The 14,796-nt window shown below is 43.2% G+C and overlaps 2 protein-coding genes across 2 annotated transcripts; one reads left to right on the top strand and one right to left on the bottom strand.

Moving 5' to 3' along the window:
- The first annotated feature begins 5,337 nt into the window (after positions 1 to 5,337).
- On the top strand, positions 5,338 to 8,747 carry LOC125520433 (uracil phosphoribosyltransferase-like). The gene is made up of 11 exons (XM_048685354.1): positions 5,338 to 5,683; positions 5,791 to 5,869; positions 6,016 to 6,074; positions 6,370 to 6,447; positions 6,533 to 6,614; positions 6,994 to 7,042; positions 7,621 to 7,682; positions 8,003 to 8,070; positions 8,151 to 8,206; positions 8,281 to 8,328; positions 8,458 to 8,747. Exons 1-11 carry the CDS (start codon positions 5,429 to 5,431, stop codon positions 8,507 to 8,509), a joined length of 888 nt encoding a protein of 295 aa, XP_048541311.1. The 5' UTR covers positions 5,338 to 5,428; the 3' UTR covers positions 8,510 to 8,747.
- A 603-nt stretch (positions 8,748 to 9,350) lies between these two features.
- On the bottom strand, positions 9,351 to 13,347 carry LOC125520439 (PRA1 family protein A1-like). The gene is made up of 8 exons (XM_048685369.1): positions 12,928 to 13,347; positions 12,098 to 12,138; positions 11,938 to 12,016; positions 10,289 to 10,375; positions 10,108 to 10,196; positions 9,945 to 10,016; positions 9,735 to 9,856; positions 9,351 to 9,630 (listed from the first exon to the last, which is right to left on the bottom strand). The coding sequence occupies exons 1-7, from the start codon at positions 13,083 to 13,085 to the stop codon at positions 9,753 to 9,755; spliced, it is 630 nt and encodes a 209-aa protein (XP_048541326.1). The 5' UTR covers positions 13,086 to 13,347; the 3' UTR covers positions 9,351 to 9,630; positions 9,735 to 9,752.
- Between the last annotated feature and the right edge of the window lie 1,449 nt (positions 13,348 to 14,796).

Raw genomic sequence — 14,796 nt, 5'->3', positions numbered from 1 at the left:
TGCGATGATCTTATCAACCTTGGAATCGCTTCCAACACACATCGTCTCCTTGCCCTTAACTAGTCTCTGTTCATTTTGCAACTCCTGTTTCGAGTTACTAATCTTAGCAATTGAACCGGTATCAAATACCCTCGGGTTACTATGAACACTAGTAAAGTTCACATCAATAACATGTATATCAAATATACCTTTCACTTTGCCATCCTTCTTATCCGCCAAGTATTCGGGGTAGTTCCGCTTCCTGTGACCATTCCCTTTGAAGTAGAAGCATTCAGTTTCAGGCTTAGGTTTAGCTTTGGGTTTCTTCATGGGAGTGGCAACTTGCTCACCATTCTTTCTTGAAGTTCCCTTTCTTTTCCTTTGCCCCTTTTGTTGAAACTAGTGGTCTTGTTAATCATCAACACTTGATGCTTTTTCTTGATTTCTACCTTTGCTGATTTTAGCATCGCGAAGAGCTCGGGGATCGTTTTCGTCATCCCTTGCATATTATATTTCATCAAGAAGTTCTAGTAACTTGGTGATAGTGACTGGAGAACTCTATCAATCACTATCTTATCTGGAAGATTAACTCCCACTTGATTCAAGCGATTGTAGTACTCATACATTCTGAGCACATGCTCACTGGTTGAGCTATTCTCCTCCATCTTGTAGGCAAAGTATTTGTCAGAGGTCTCATACCTTTCGACTCGGGCATGAGTTTGGAATACCAATTTCAGCTCTTGGAACATCTTATATGCTCCGTGGTGTTCAAAATGTTTTTGAAGTCCCGGTTCTAAGCCATAAAACATGGTGCACTAAACTATCAAGTAGTCAACATATCGAGCTTGTCAAACGTTCATAACGTCTGCATCTACTCCTGCAATAGGTCTTCACCTAGCGGTGCATCAAGGACATAATTCTTCTGTGCAGTAACGAGGATAATACTCATATCACGGACCCAGTCCACATCATTGCTACTAACATCTTTCAACTTAGTTTTCTCTAGGAACATATCAAAACATAGGGGAGCTACAACGCGAGCTATTGATCTACAACATAGATATGCAAATACTATCAGGACTAAGTTCATGATAAAATAAAGTTCAATTAATCATATTACTTAAGAACTCCCACTTAGATAGACATCCCTCTGGTTATCTAAATGATCATGTTATCCAAATCAACTAAACCATGTCCGATCATCACGTGAGATGGAGTAGTTTTCAATGGTGAACATCACTATGTTGATCATATCTACTATATGATTCATGTTCAACCTTTTGGTCTTAGTGTTCCGAGGCCATATCTGCATATGCTAGGCTCGTCAAGTTTAACCCGAGTATTCTGCATGTGCAAAACTGGCTTGCACCCGTTGTATGTGAACGTAGAGCTTATCACACCCGATCATCACGTGGTGTCTCGGCACGACGAACTGTAGCAACGGTGCATACTCAGGGAGAAAACTTATACCTTGAAATTTAGTGAGGGGTCATCTTATAATGCTACCTCCGTACTAAGCAAAATAAGATGCATAAAGGATAAACATCACATGAAATCAAAATATGTGACACGATATGGCCATCATCATCTTGTGCCTTTGATCTCCATCTCCAAAGCATTGTCATGATCTCCATCGTCACCAGCTTGACACCTTGATCTCCATCATAGCATCGTTGTCATCTCGCCAACTATTGCTTCCACGACTATCGCTACCGCTTAGTGATAAAGTAAATCAATTACATGGTGATTGCATTTCATACAATAAAGCGACAAGCATAAGGCTCCTGCCAGTTGCCGATAGCTTTTACAAAACATGATCATCTCATACAACAATTTATATCTCATCATGTCTTAACCATATCACATCACAACATGCCCTACAAAAACAAGTTAGACGTCCTCTACTTTGTTGTTGCAAGTTTTACGTGGCTGCTACGGGCTTCTAGCAAGAACCGTTCTTACCTACGCATCAAAACCATAACGATTTTTCGTCAAGTGTGTTGTTTTAACCTTCAACAAGGACCGGTCGTAGTCAAACTCGATTCAACTAAAGTTGGAGAAACAGACACCAGCCAGCCACCTGTGTGCGAAGCACGTCGGTAGAACCAGTCTCATGAACGCGGTCATGTAATGTCGGTCCGGGCCTCTTCATCCAACAATACCACCGAATCAAAGTAAGACGTTGGTGGTAAGCAGTATGAATATTATCGCCCACAACTCATTGTGTTCTACTCGTGCATATAACATCTACGCATAGACTTGGCTCGGATGCCACTGTTGGGGAACACAGTATTTCAAAAAAATTCCTACCATCACGCAAGATCTATCTAGGTGATGCATATCAACGAGAGGGGAGAGTGTGTCCACGTACCCTCGTAGACCGAAAGTGGAAGTGTTTAGTAACGCGGTTGATGTAGTCGAACGTCTTCATGATTCAACCGATCCAAGCACCGATCGTACGGCACCTCCGTGTTCTGCACACGTTCAGCTCAATGACGTCCCTCGAGCTCTTGTTCCAGTTGAAGACGAGGGAGAGTTTCGTTAGCACGACGACGTGTTGATGGTGATGATGAAGTTACCGGCGTAGGGCTTCGCCTAAGCACTACAACGATATGACCGAGGTGTGTAACCGTGGAGGGGGGCACCACACACGGCTAAGAGAAGACTTGGTGTGTCTTTGGGGTGCCCCCTTCCCACGTATATAAAGGGGGGAGGAGAGGAGGCCGACCCAAGGGGGGCGCTAAGGGGGGAGTCCTACTTGGACTCCCAGTCCAAGTAGGATTCGACCCCCCTTCCTTTTCCGGAGAAGGGGGGGAAGGAGAAAGAGGTGGAGGAGAAGAAGGAAAGCCCCCCCCAACCCTAGTCCAATTCGTTTTGGGCTTGGGGGGGGCGCGCCTCCACTTGGCCGCCGCCTCCTCTATCCACTAGGGCCCATGAAGGCCCATTAACCCCCAAGGGGTTCCGGTAACCTCCCGGTATTCCGGAAAGTGTCCGAACCTTTCCGAAACCATTCCGGTGTCCAAACATAACCTTCCAATATATCAATCTTTATGTCTCGATCATTTCGAGACTCCTCATCATGTCCGTGATCTCAGCCGAGACTCCGAACAAACTTTGGTTCATCAAATCACATAACTCATAATACAAATCGTCATCGAACATTAAGCGTGCGGACCCTGCAGGTTCGAGAACTATGTAGACATGACCAAGACACATCTCCGGTCAATAACCAATAGAGGAACTTGGATGCTCATATTGGCTCCTACATATTCTATGAAGATCTTTATCGATCAAACCGCATAACAACATATGTTGTTCCCTTTGTCATCGGCATGTTACTTGCCCGATATTCGATCGTCGGTATCATCATACCTAGTTCAATCTCGTTATCGGAAAGTCTCTTTACTTGTTCCATAATGCATCATCCCGTAACTAACTCATTAGTCACATTGCTTGCAAGGCTTATAGTGATGTGCATTACCGAGAGGGCCCGGAGATACCTCTCCGATACACAGAGTAACAAATCCTAATCTTGATCTATGCCAACTCAACAAACACCATGGGAGACACCTGTAGAGCATCTTTATAATCACCCAGTTACGTTGTGACATATGATAGCACACAAGGTGTTCCTCCGGTATTCGGGAGTTGCATAATCTCATAGTAAGAGGAACATGTATAAGTCATGAAGAAAGCAATAGCAATAAAACTAAACGATCATAATTCTAAGCTAACGGATGGGTCTTGTCCATCACATCATTCTCTAATGACGTGATCTCGTTCATCAAATGACAACACATGTCTATGGTCAGGAAACTTAACCATCTTTGATTAACGAGCTAGTCAAGTAGAGGCATACTAGGGACACTCTGTTTTGTCTATGTATTCACACATGTACTAAGTTTTCGGTTAATACAATTCTAGCATGAATAATAAATATTTATCATGATATAAGGAAATATAAATAACAACTTTTTTATTGCCTCTTGGGCATATTTCCTTCAGTGGAGTGGGAGAAGATGTGCGGGTAAGCGTCCGCGAGTGGAGTCAAGAGAAGCTATGCGTCGAGCCGGAAGAAGGTGGAGGTGCCATTTGGTAAGGACGAAGGAGATTTTGCGGAGATGGTGAATTTGGTTGTTTACGACTCTCCAAAGGTAGGATGGGTTGTGAGTTTTATTCGTGAAGGAGGTTTGATTGAAAATAGTGATTCGGGCGATCCCCATTTTCAACATGAGTTGCTTCAAGTTAACTAAAAATGTATGCAAGAGTTTCACATCTTGTATGGCCAAATATTGGTGGGGTAGTTCTTTGGACAAGAGATCTCTCCATTTGGTGATGCAAGAGATATCTTGGAAGAAATTGACTACACCAAAATAGGTTGGCGGCATGGTCTTTCGGGACTTTGAACAATTCAGTTTGGTGATACTAGTAAAATATGGCTGGCGTCTTCTAGCCAGTGCGGGCTCTCTTTGCGCCAGCATATTGAAGGGTAAATACTTCTTGCATATGAGCTTTTTGCAAGCTAATGTGTCTCCTAGATCTTTGAGTACATGGAAGGCTATTTGTAGTGGAGCGTGTTGCTTTGGATTTGGGGCTCATCAAACATGTTAGTGATGGATCATCTATCTTCACATTAACGGATAAATGGATCCCAAATATTGTCAGGCTTATGCCAATGGGCGGATTGAGTAACGACCCGGTGAAGATAGTCTCGGACGTGATTGATCCATATACAGGAGGGTGGAACAACGCTATGGTCCGTAAAAACCTCTTCCCTCTTCATGCGGATGCGGTTCTGAACATCCCTTAGAGAGTTGCAGGAGGGGGAAGATACTTTGGCATGGGCCTTGGAAAATTCGGGAACCTACACTGTAAAATCATCATACCATACTCCTGTGACTTGCAACGAGCTTCATGGACTAGAGGAAGGGATGGTAGTGGGAGCTCCATCTTCTCAAGAACAGTTATGGAAAGCCTTATGAAAACTGAAAATTGTACCTAAAGTATGGGTCTTCTGGTGGAGTGTTTTGAGAGGCATTCTTTGAGATTCGGCAACCTTAAAATTTTGGAGGGCAGCTAGGAATCGGTTTTATTGAATGTACTTTCACATCATGTAAATTTGTTATTGTAAATGTCTATATTATTTTCTCTAAACTTGGTCAAATTTTGTAAAGTTTGACTTCAGTCAAATCTAATATGCAGACTAAATAAAAGCGGAGGGAGTAATACCCTGCAAAAAAGTTTGTAATTTTTTTCTCTACTGAAATAAGTAGATTTACAGAAGATTCAAAAACACCAGTACGGAGTACAACAAGTGGATTTACAGGTAGTTAAAAGATACTCAAGATGCGCCAAAAAGACACGACCCCACCGTATCCCACCGTCGCACCCGTCACTGCGCTCGCTTTCGCCCGCATCCATTCCATCCGCACTCCGCACCGCCCTCGCGATGCCGTCGCCCGCCACGGCCACGGCCGCGGCCGCGGGAGCGCCCCTCCATCGCCGCCCGTGCGCGCCGCGCCGCCTCGTGCAAGCCTCCTACTGCTCCCTCGCCTCCCGCGCGCTCGTCGAACCCGCGCGCCACGCCGCCCCGGCCCCGCTGCTCGTCCGCAGGCCCCGGCCGTCTCTGGCGGTGGCGAGGGCGGCGAGCCCCGACGCCGCCACCGGTTCGTCGCGGTCGCCCGCCTCCGGCGGCCAGATGCTGGTGCGGATCTGGCTCCTCTCGACGGCGATGCCTCCGCCTGGCTCGGTTTATTCGTTTGCACGTGCGTGCGCGCGCGCTCAGTGGCGCTTGGTGTGTTTGTTTCGCAGGTGTTCGTCCCGCCGCACCCGCTGATAAAACACTGGGTCTCCGTCCTGCGCAACGAGCAGACGCCCTGCGCCGTCTTCCGTGAGTGCCTCCGAAATGGCTTCCATGTTGCAATTGAACCCAACCTGCTGGCGGCAATTTGTTGTTGATTGACTTCCGTATATAAGAAGCGTTTTGCTGAAGTTTGCACGGTTATAAATTGAGATGGTTGTTGTAACTTGTTGTAGGGAGTGCTATGGCAGAGCTTGGTCGTCTCCTCATATATGAAGCCTGCAGGGATTGGCTGGTGAGTGGAAATCTTGCATGGCTCGGAATTATCCGTTGATCATCTTACATTTGTAAAGCACGACAATGAAAAATATTCCGTGAGAGTGACACCAGTGTCAGGCAGTTTTGAAATGGCATTGAATGTTGTTACCTGGCTGAATGATGAATGCCAGTAATACCTGAATTTATAGATCATAGTAGCTCATAATATTTCCATCCCCACTTCTTATCCAACCTATTTTGCATGTACTTTTAAACATTTAACTGTAGAGAGAATTAATGGCATGGTGCTAAACTGTTTGAAACACTTGCAGCCTACAATCACAGGAGAAATCCAAACACCCGTGGCTGTTTCAAGTGTTGAATTCATTGATCCAAGGGAGCCTGTTATGGTAAGTCTATTTCTTAGCACTAGTTATGTATTTGGTTTGTATTGTATATGAGTATATTTACTCTTTTCATTAGCGTGTATAACAGGTTGTTCCAATTCTGAGAGCTGGTCTTGCTCTAGCTGAAAACGCTTCATCAATTTTGCCAGCCACCAAGACTTATCACCTTGGTAAGTTGTTTGCATAAATTGCAGTCAAACATTGTTTTTTATTGAAAATGTCAATTAGCTTTATGTTAACATATTGCTTACATTGGCTGCATGGCCCATTTCCAGTAATCTTAGCTGATTTGTTTTGTTTCTCTAAATACCGATGCTGGATATTATGGATTTAATGTGCACAAGGTTTTGGTCAGATGCATAATGTTTGAAATATGCACAATGTTTGTTTCCAACCAAAATAAGAAATATATTTCCTTAGAGCATGTGGAATTATAGTAAAGCTAAACTTCGTGAATCCAATGCGTTAGTATTTTCTTTGTCAATTACGCCATGTGCCTTGAGAGCTATGTACCATTATTCTTATCTGCCCGTTTCATTGAACATGAAGGACTTCGTAGGGATGAAGAAACACTTCAACCTTCGGTATATCTCAACAAGTATGTGCTAAATGCTTTTTCATCTTGCAAGCGCTTATTTAAATATCTATGTAGTACTTTTTAATTAGGCATCAGGCAGACGCATGATTATGTTTGACCTTCGATATATGAGTCCCTACTGAACTACTCCCTCCGTCCCATAATATAAGAGCGTTTTTGACACCAGTGCAGTGTAAAAAACGCTCTTATATTATGGGACGGAGGGAGTACTTAAGTCAGTATTTTGTCTTGGAACTTGATATGAATGTACTTACCTATGCAAGTCTTTACAATACACAGCAAGGCATGCAAATATTACAAAACAGGGGTTTCATTGCTATTTAGTAGAGTGGTATGGTTAAATTGTGAAACCAACCTTACCTTGATAATGCGTACTACGTAGTTTTTTACTTCCATTTCAGTTACTCCCTCCGTTCCATAATTGTTGTCGTGATTTGAACCAAAACCACGACAATAATTATGGAACGGAGGGAGTAGTAATTCTATTTCTTCTACCCTTAGGGAATAAATTAATCACCTATGTGAATTCAAGTAGTCTCATATTCTTCCTTTCTTTTCCTTTATCTCATTTAATGCAGCTTGCCAGAAAAGATTCCAGAGGGGACTCGTGTGCTAGTTATTGATCCAATGCTGGCCACTGGTAACAATCAGCTTTACCTAAACAATACAGTTTCTGCCTAACACTCTTCATGTGTGATCCTCTTCACTAATAAGTGAAAAGAAGTTCATTTTGAATACCATCCAATTTCAATATGTTTCTAGTTCTCCTTCATTTACATGTTAATTATCATGTCAAGTAACAGAACATTAATCTCCTCAAAGAAAGAAAGATAAAGAAAGAATGCTTATTTTTAGTAATAAAAGAGACAACAAAAGTTATAGATTGATTCATGTAAGCAGAATGGCTGGTATACTAACACATAAATACAATGATTATACATTCAACCTGTATGCCTTTAGGTGGGACAATCGTTGCTGCTATTGACTTGTTGGTTGACCGTGGAGTTACAAGCAAACAAATTAAAGTTGTAAGTTCATGGAATTTTTCTGTATTTATTTCTCAATTATTCGTTCAAATCAACTAACACCTATTGTTCTTATGATGCAGGTATCAGCTGTTGCAGCACCTCCTGCGCTACAAAAGCTCAGCAACAAGTTCCCTGGGTAAGAATAGATCATAAGCCATGCACATGTGTGTATATCAAGCTCCTATTGTTTACTCTGTTTCTTGTCTCCAGGCTCCATGTGTACGCAGGGATGATCGATTCTGAAGTAGACGAGAGAGGGTACTGTTTTAAACTTCTAGCCATTCAATGCTCATTCTGTAAAATGTGTACATTGAATCTCCATTATTCAGTATAACGCATTACCAATCAAGCGGAGCAATGACTAAGGTTGTTGATTTGTACCCACAGGTACATCGTTCCCGGGTTGGGAGATGCTGGTGATAGAAGCTTTAATACATAATCGGACCATTCAATTTTGGCGCAGACTCTGCTCTACCATTGGGAATCGTATATGCTAATTTTTGAGGATTGCCATATTGGGAGTACTTAAGATTGTGCTGCCATATTCTGGACTTTTGTCCTTTGTAATATACTTTCTATTCTTATCATTTTGTAATTATCCATTTTTGTATGGTTATATTGAAATAGTATATGAACTCTCCACATTTCTCATGAAGAACAGTTTATTTTTAAGTGAATATTTTTTTCTCTGTATACATGAAGATATCTGTTCACAAAGTGTCTTTCAGATTTTTTTAGTGCGTATTTGTCAGTTAACACTCAGCAAAAAAGAATGACCTACTGTGCCCATTTCAATCAGACTAAAACAACGCTTGAAGCAATGCCAAAGCAAACTTAACAGGTCATGAATGGCTGTTTGGACGTGTGAAATTACTGTGGCCATCAGTATTTAGCTCGTTGAACGGGGCCTGTGAGTGAAATGAATAGCTGCACGAGCAGATGATACTGCTGCTATATGGGATATTGCAAGCTAGGGCATGTACAATTGGGTTCTCTTCATCGTCATAGTATCGTATGACATGTCACTAGGATACTCTTAACGTCCTTTGAGACACACGGTGACTAGGATACTCTTAACGTCCTTTGAGACACACGGTGACGGCTCACAGAACTGATTCTGACGAATTACTAATCCACTGGATCCATCTAGACATTCTAAAATATCAATGCAGTGGCAGATGTATCAACATATTCGAGTCACGAGGAATGCTAAATCGAAGCTTAGCGGATAATATAGCCAGAACGGTTTTCAAAGTATAGACAGGCATGAAGCAGGCGTATCAACAAACAACATATGCTTTTGTCTAGATCAGAATACTTTGTTTACATCCTTTACATGCTGTTCTTCCTCCAAAGCTTTGGTTATATAGGGAGAAGTCCAAAGGAACAACTACTGTGATACGGAGGACTGCGGACCGAGGCATAGCATCACCTACAGAGTCGGTCCTGGTCCACCTCCAAATGAGCCAGTAATCACAACTGCGTATCACCTTTGTACATCTCCCACAGACACAATGCACAGACAGCAGGGAAGCTTCAGCACTAAGCACATCTTATCACCTGAACATACACACATGGGAAAATGAGTGTCACCTGGTGCATGCAAATGGTTTTGGGTATAAAACAGACCTATGCTTGTCCTGAACAGGCATGAAGGAACCAACCTTGAAACTGAGGGAGCTCTAGAGCTCACTATAATTCCGCCAAACTGCTCGGAATTCCTCTCTGAACGTATTAAGACGTGCTTTCAAATTAGGTGTTCTGAAGCTGGCATGAAGTACCGTTGCTGCCAACAGAAAGACAAATTAATAAGGACATTCCAAGATAAATACAGAGTTCCAAAAAATAAATAAAGAACTCTACACCGTCCTTACTAAGCAGAGCAATGAGAAGCGCCCATAGAACCGTGAGGAGACTGCATGAGGTCAACCAGAGCATGCAGCTAACTGCAAACATGAAAAAAAATGCTTAGTTCAAGTTTTTTGAAATGTGGTATGTTGCATAGGATTATACGACGGAAGGTTTGGTCCTGCTCACCTGCCGAAAATAAAAGAACAAACAACCAGCGAGGCCGACCACAAATATGAATTGATCTCTTCGAGCTTGGTCGACCACGAATAACAGGGCTGCCAGTGTTGACAAAGAGTATTAACAACACTATAATAGTAACCCACGTTAAAATAAATAAGGAAACATTAGAAAGTATAGTGTTCCTTACGTTATCGGTGGTCTCATCTTTGCAGCTAAATGTGGTGAGAACTGCCTGACAGTTCGTGTGACTTTCTCATTAAAAGTGACAGCAAAACTGCATCATCACACATGATAGTTAGTTAATTAATCACCATTCGAACACTTGGTAAATCAATTGTTATCATTTTAAATGTGGAGAAACTTTTAATGATTTAAGAACCATGAATCACGAATAGACACAAGGAAAAACAACCCTAAAAGGCTACAACAATTTTTTTTATTTAATAATCCTTCATGCTTGTGACAATTATATGCATTATTCCAATACAACTATGGCCCAATGCTGTAGAACCTAAGTTGCTTTTCAACTGTATCTATCAGATATATTTTTATCCTACTCTGCTGCTGCATGTAATGGTCGTATATCATAAGGTAGATGAGACTAGGCTCGAGAGACAAGAGGGAGGTGATGGGAGTAGGGAAGGCAGCAAGAAATTGGAACACAACTTCTTTATTAATTGCCTAAACGATCATAGATGAGTACACGCCATCTATCACATAGAGGAACAGATAACTTGACCCCTGATTATCTAATCCTAACTTTCTTAAGAGGATCATATATTTGAATAATAAGTAGCCTGGCTGGCCCCTAACTAGTGCATGTAACACTGCGATCTAAGATGCTTGGCAGTTGGCAGGCATCATATGGTGGCATTAAGTAACATCGGGTTTATAACACAAGGAAATAACTTGATAAAGCATGCCCCTGATTTGCTAAATTAACTCCTAACACTTCCACTGTGTCAAAGGACTGCAGTATTGCAGTACTGGTATAACCTCAAGATGGAATAACTTGTGCTACATTCTGTGAAATTTATATGAATATTGCATTTAGCTTATATTTGAAAAGGTAACATTTAGGTCTAGTACAGCAACTGGTCAATTACCCAAGTCTAGGAATCTAATGATGTGCTCTCTGGTTCATTGGCAAAAAAGGAGCGCCATACAGTGTTGGTATAATAACAAGCATGCAGCTAGCATACAATTTGTTCCAACGTCCTACATAAACAATGGTGTATTATCGAATTAGGAAGCTGTTAAGGTTTCAATGTTAGCGGCATGTACATAAAATGTACCCTTGATTGATTTACCCATAAAATAAATTATAATGCTAGCCGCCAAGTTTATTATAGCCTATAGGATTGTCAGAAACTACACATTCACTTCTTCATAAGAGAAAAATAGCTTAATAACCTTGCAAACCACAAATATATTTATATATTGGATAGGCTGACAAGTGAAGCATTGGCCGACTTGCCAAGCACATAATAATGACGCTATTTTCCAACTTGCATTATATTTTAGTGATAATGATTAATGAGCAAACTGTCCCTTCGGCTACAGAACCTAAGTTATGATGGCTACACATTTTTTGTGCATGTTTATGCAATTCTATACATAAAAAAGGGAGCATATGTGATCATGATCTGATGACTAATCTGCTGTGACTGGAGTCCATCACGTAATATAATTTACAAAGAATGTTCCACTACTGATGCATTATCTTTGTTAATCATGGTAAAGAGCGCATTTTAACATAACAAACTAAAAACGATCTGATCAGAACCAAGTTACAAGAACAATGCAAGGAAAGCTATTAGTTAAGTACTCGTATACCTGTCATTAAGAAATGCAATGCTGAATCCAGTCATAAAAGCTGCAAGAATAGCAACTGGCTTCCAAAGGAAACCCAGCCCTTCATATATACAAATGGCAGCATGTCAAAACCAAACAAAAAACAGGAAGATAAATAATCTTCAAATCTTTCATTGCTTACCAAGAATGAACATGATCAAGATGAAGTAGTTTGTCCTGTAGCTGCAGATCAAACAAAAGTTGAGAAAAGAACTTCAGTACATGACAAAAACGAAACCACACAAACCATGTCTTCAAAATGAACTTCCACAATGCTAACTTCATGAATTAATACTACTTTGGCATGCATACTACTCCCTCCGTCCCATAATATAAGAACGTTTTTGACATTAGTATAGTGTCAAAAACGTTCTTATATTATGGGACAGAGGGAGTAGTTAACATTTATCAGAATAATTATCCCTTTTTTCACCTCACCAGCTCATGTAAGTTGAATCAAGCCCATATTTAGATCACTTTGCATCTAGAAGCAGAATTTGACATGCTTTAAGTGAAAAAATGGAGTCTTGCTCTCATCTCACAGATACATGGATTCCAGCAAGAAATATCCAACATGATGCCTTCAAGCTACCTGCTACTCCTATGCACACTCTTAGCGACTAACATCACAGTATACAATGACATGCACATATGTGCTCATCGAATTCTCCATTCAAACCTCTTAGCACCGTTGATGGATTTATCTACACTAAACGAAGGGCTATCAGAAGGAGTCTGAAGCACACGCATATACCCCTACTCTATTTTCCATGGATCCAGGGAGCGCCTGATGCCCCTATCCATTCACCAATCAACTCAAAACACGCACAGATCCCGTGGAGTCAGTCAAAACCTCGTCACACCAGCACAAATCCCTGGCGAATTCGCCAAAACTTGTATCGGCCAGCCGAGTTGGCAGACAAATCGTGGAAACGGTAAGACGGGTTAGAGGGGGGAGGAGGCGGATCGTACTAGTAGAGGTTGCACTTGAGACGGCTGGTCCACTTGGAGTAGGAGCGGGGGACGGTGAAGCGGGAGAAGAACTCCGGGACGGGGCGCGGCGGCGTGGACCAGTCCACCTCCCGTAGCGCGGCCACCAGGTCCTCCGCCGTCACCGCGCTCCAGTCCATCGCCGGCGATCCAATCCGCCCCGATGCCTCGGCTAGCGGGCGAAGCGAAACCTGGCGGGCGAGCGAGCGGGCAGGCGGGCGGCCGGCAGGCGGGCGAGGCGGACGGCGGCTATCGGCGGGGGACGGGGGCTGTTGGGTCGTGCGGGAGAGAGTTTCCTCGGCTTCGATTTGGGGATTTTGGGAAGGAAGCTTTGCCGTGTCCGCGGAGATGAGGAAGAGGAGAGGAGAGGTCAGAGGACAGCAGAGATGCGTTTGCCCTTCTGCGCTTTTTGGTGGTCCGGCCTGGGAAAGCCGTCAAGGGACTGTTGGGCTATGCTACTGGGCCACCATCCGTCGGCCCGACAGAGTGAGGTCTCGTTTCTTTCCCCTCTCAAAAAAAAGAGCCCATAAAAAAAAGCATATCCTATATATTTAAGAAGTTCAACCCCACTATTTGATTTATCTCAACATGCAACATAGACACATCAGCATCCAATCACAACAAGCCACGTCACACATGATAAAGTCCCACACAGCCCACCTTCTGAAGTCATTTTCCCTGAAAAGAAAAAACAAAATCTATCCAATTTTCCCCACGCAGCCACGCCCCACGCCCCTGGTCAGACCCATCCCCTTCCTGCGCTTTGGCTTCTCCTCATGGCGGCGGCGGCGCTCCATCCCATCCCCCGCCACATTTCCTGTGCGGCCCAGCAGCAGACGCGGTGGATGCGGCCCCTGTCCCCTCCCTTCGTGATATCCGGAAACAACAAATCTTTCGGCTTCTCCGCCCCCGCCTCTCCCCCTGCCCCATCAATAATATCCACCCCGCATCCCCAACCTTCCTTTGCTTCTACCATCCATCTCCCTCCGATTCGTCGCCTTGGTCATCTTCTTCGCGTTGGGTTTCAAGGTCAGCATGTCCTCTTCGCCTACCGATGTCATCCAGGGCTACCTTCGATTTTGATCGAGTGATCGTTCAACAATGAGGAAGTCCCATGGCGTTGTAGTCTTAGATCATGACTGCCCCGTCAACGAATCATGAAATTATTCTCCTCACCAAAGGTTAGGCTCCGTATTCTCATCCTGTCCCACCCATGTAGATCTGATGTTGTTGATTACTTTGTGCAATTCTGGGATTAGCAGTTCTCAAGTTAGGCAAAGTATGTATGTTCCATTATTTTATTAGACTGCGGCTTTTGATGTTGCAGGCCACAAGAACCGGTATCTAGCAGTGCCTCTACCACTGCTTGGGAGTTTTTTAGGATCGTAAGACGATCGATCTGGAAGGGTGTCACGCCAACGGGGATCAGAGTATGCAAATCGATAGGACAAGGTCTTCTCGATCTCGCCTGGCTGGCCCAACCGCCCAATAGGGAAACTTGACCTTAATCTGCAGGTATATACTGTTCTTACTATAGTTTCATCCAAATTCGATCCATCGGCAAGCCGATCTATATGCATGTATTCCTGTGTTGCAGCTATATACAATGTCGACACGTGCGAGGTGGCCGTGGCAGGTTTACCCGCGGCCTGACGGCTGATGGCCGGGAGCAACATTGTTCTTCCATGTTTTTGATCTCACCCTTTTGATGCACGAGCGTTCCTCCATGTTTTCGATGCATAGCGTTCCTCCTTGTTTTCGATCACACCCTTTTGATGCACGAGGCTTTGGCGTCGGTCATAATAAAAATTGATGTTCTTTCTTTCTTTTTTGAGAAAAAAAGCAGCCATT

Source organism: Triticum urartu, chromosome 1, assembly GCF_003073215.2.
Source record: "Triticum urartu cultivar G1812 chromosome 1, Tu2.1, whole genome shotgun sequence".
Classification (NCBI taxonomy): Eukaryota; Viridiplantae; Streptophyta; class Magnoliopsida; order Poales; family Poaceae; genus Triticum; species Triticum urartu.
The sequence above is the reverse complement of the archived record's forward strand: the minus strand, read 5'-3'. Positions and strand labels throughout refer to the sequence as shown.

Coding starts and splice junctions, on each gene's coding strand:
- LOC125520439 (XM_048685369.1), bottom strand. CDS start 13,085: ATGGACTGGAGCGCGGTGACGGCGGAGGACCTGGTGGCCGCGCTACGG. Junction 12,139..12,927: donor CTCAAGTGCAACCTCTACTA/GTACGATCCGCC, acceptor TTTGATCTGCAG/CTACAGGACAAACTACTTCA. Junction 10,017..10,107: donor TGTTCTTTTATTTTCGGCAG/GTGAGCAGGACC, acceptor TCATGTTTGCAG/TTAGCTGCATGCTCTGGTTG.
- LOC125520433 (XM_048685354.1), top strand. CDS start 5,429: ATGCCGTCGCCCGCCACGGCCACGGCCGCGGCCGCGGGAGCGCCCCTC. Junction 8,207..8,280: donor CTCAGCAACAAGTTCCCTGG/GTAAGAATAGAT, acceptor TCTTGTCTCCAG/GCTCCATGTGTACGCAGGGA. Junction 8,329..8,457: donor TCTGAAGTAGACGAGAGAGG/GTACTGTTTTAA, acceptor TTGTACCCACAG/GTACATCGTTCCCGGGTTGG.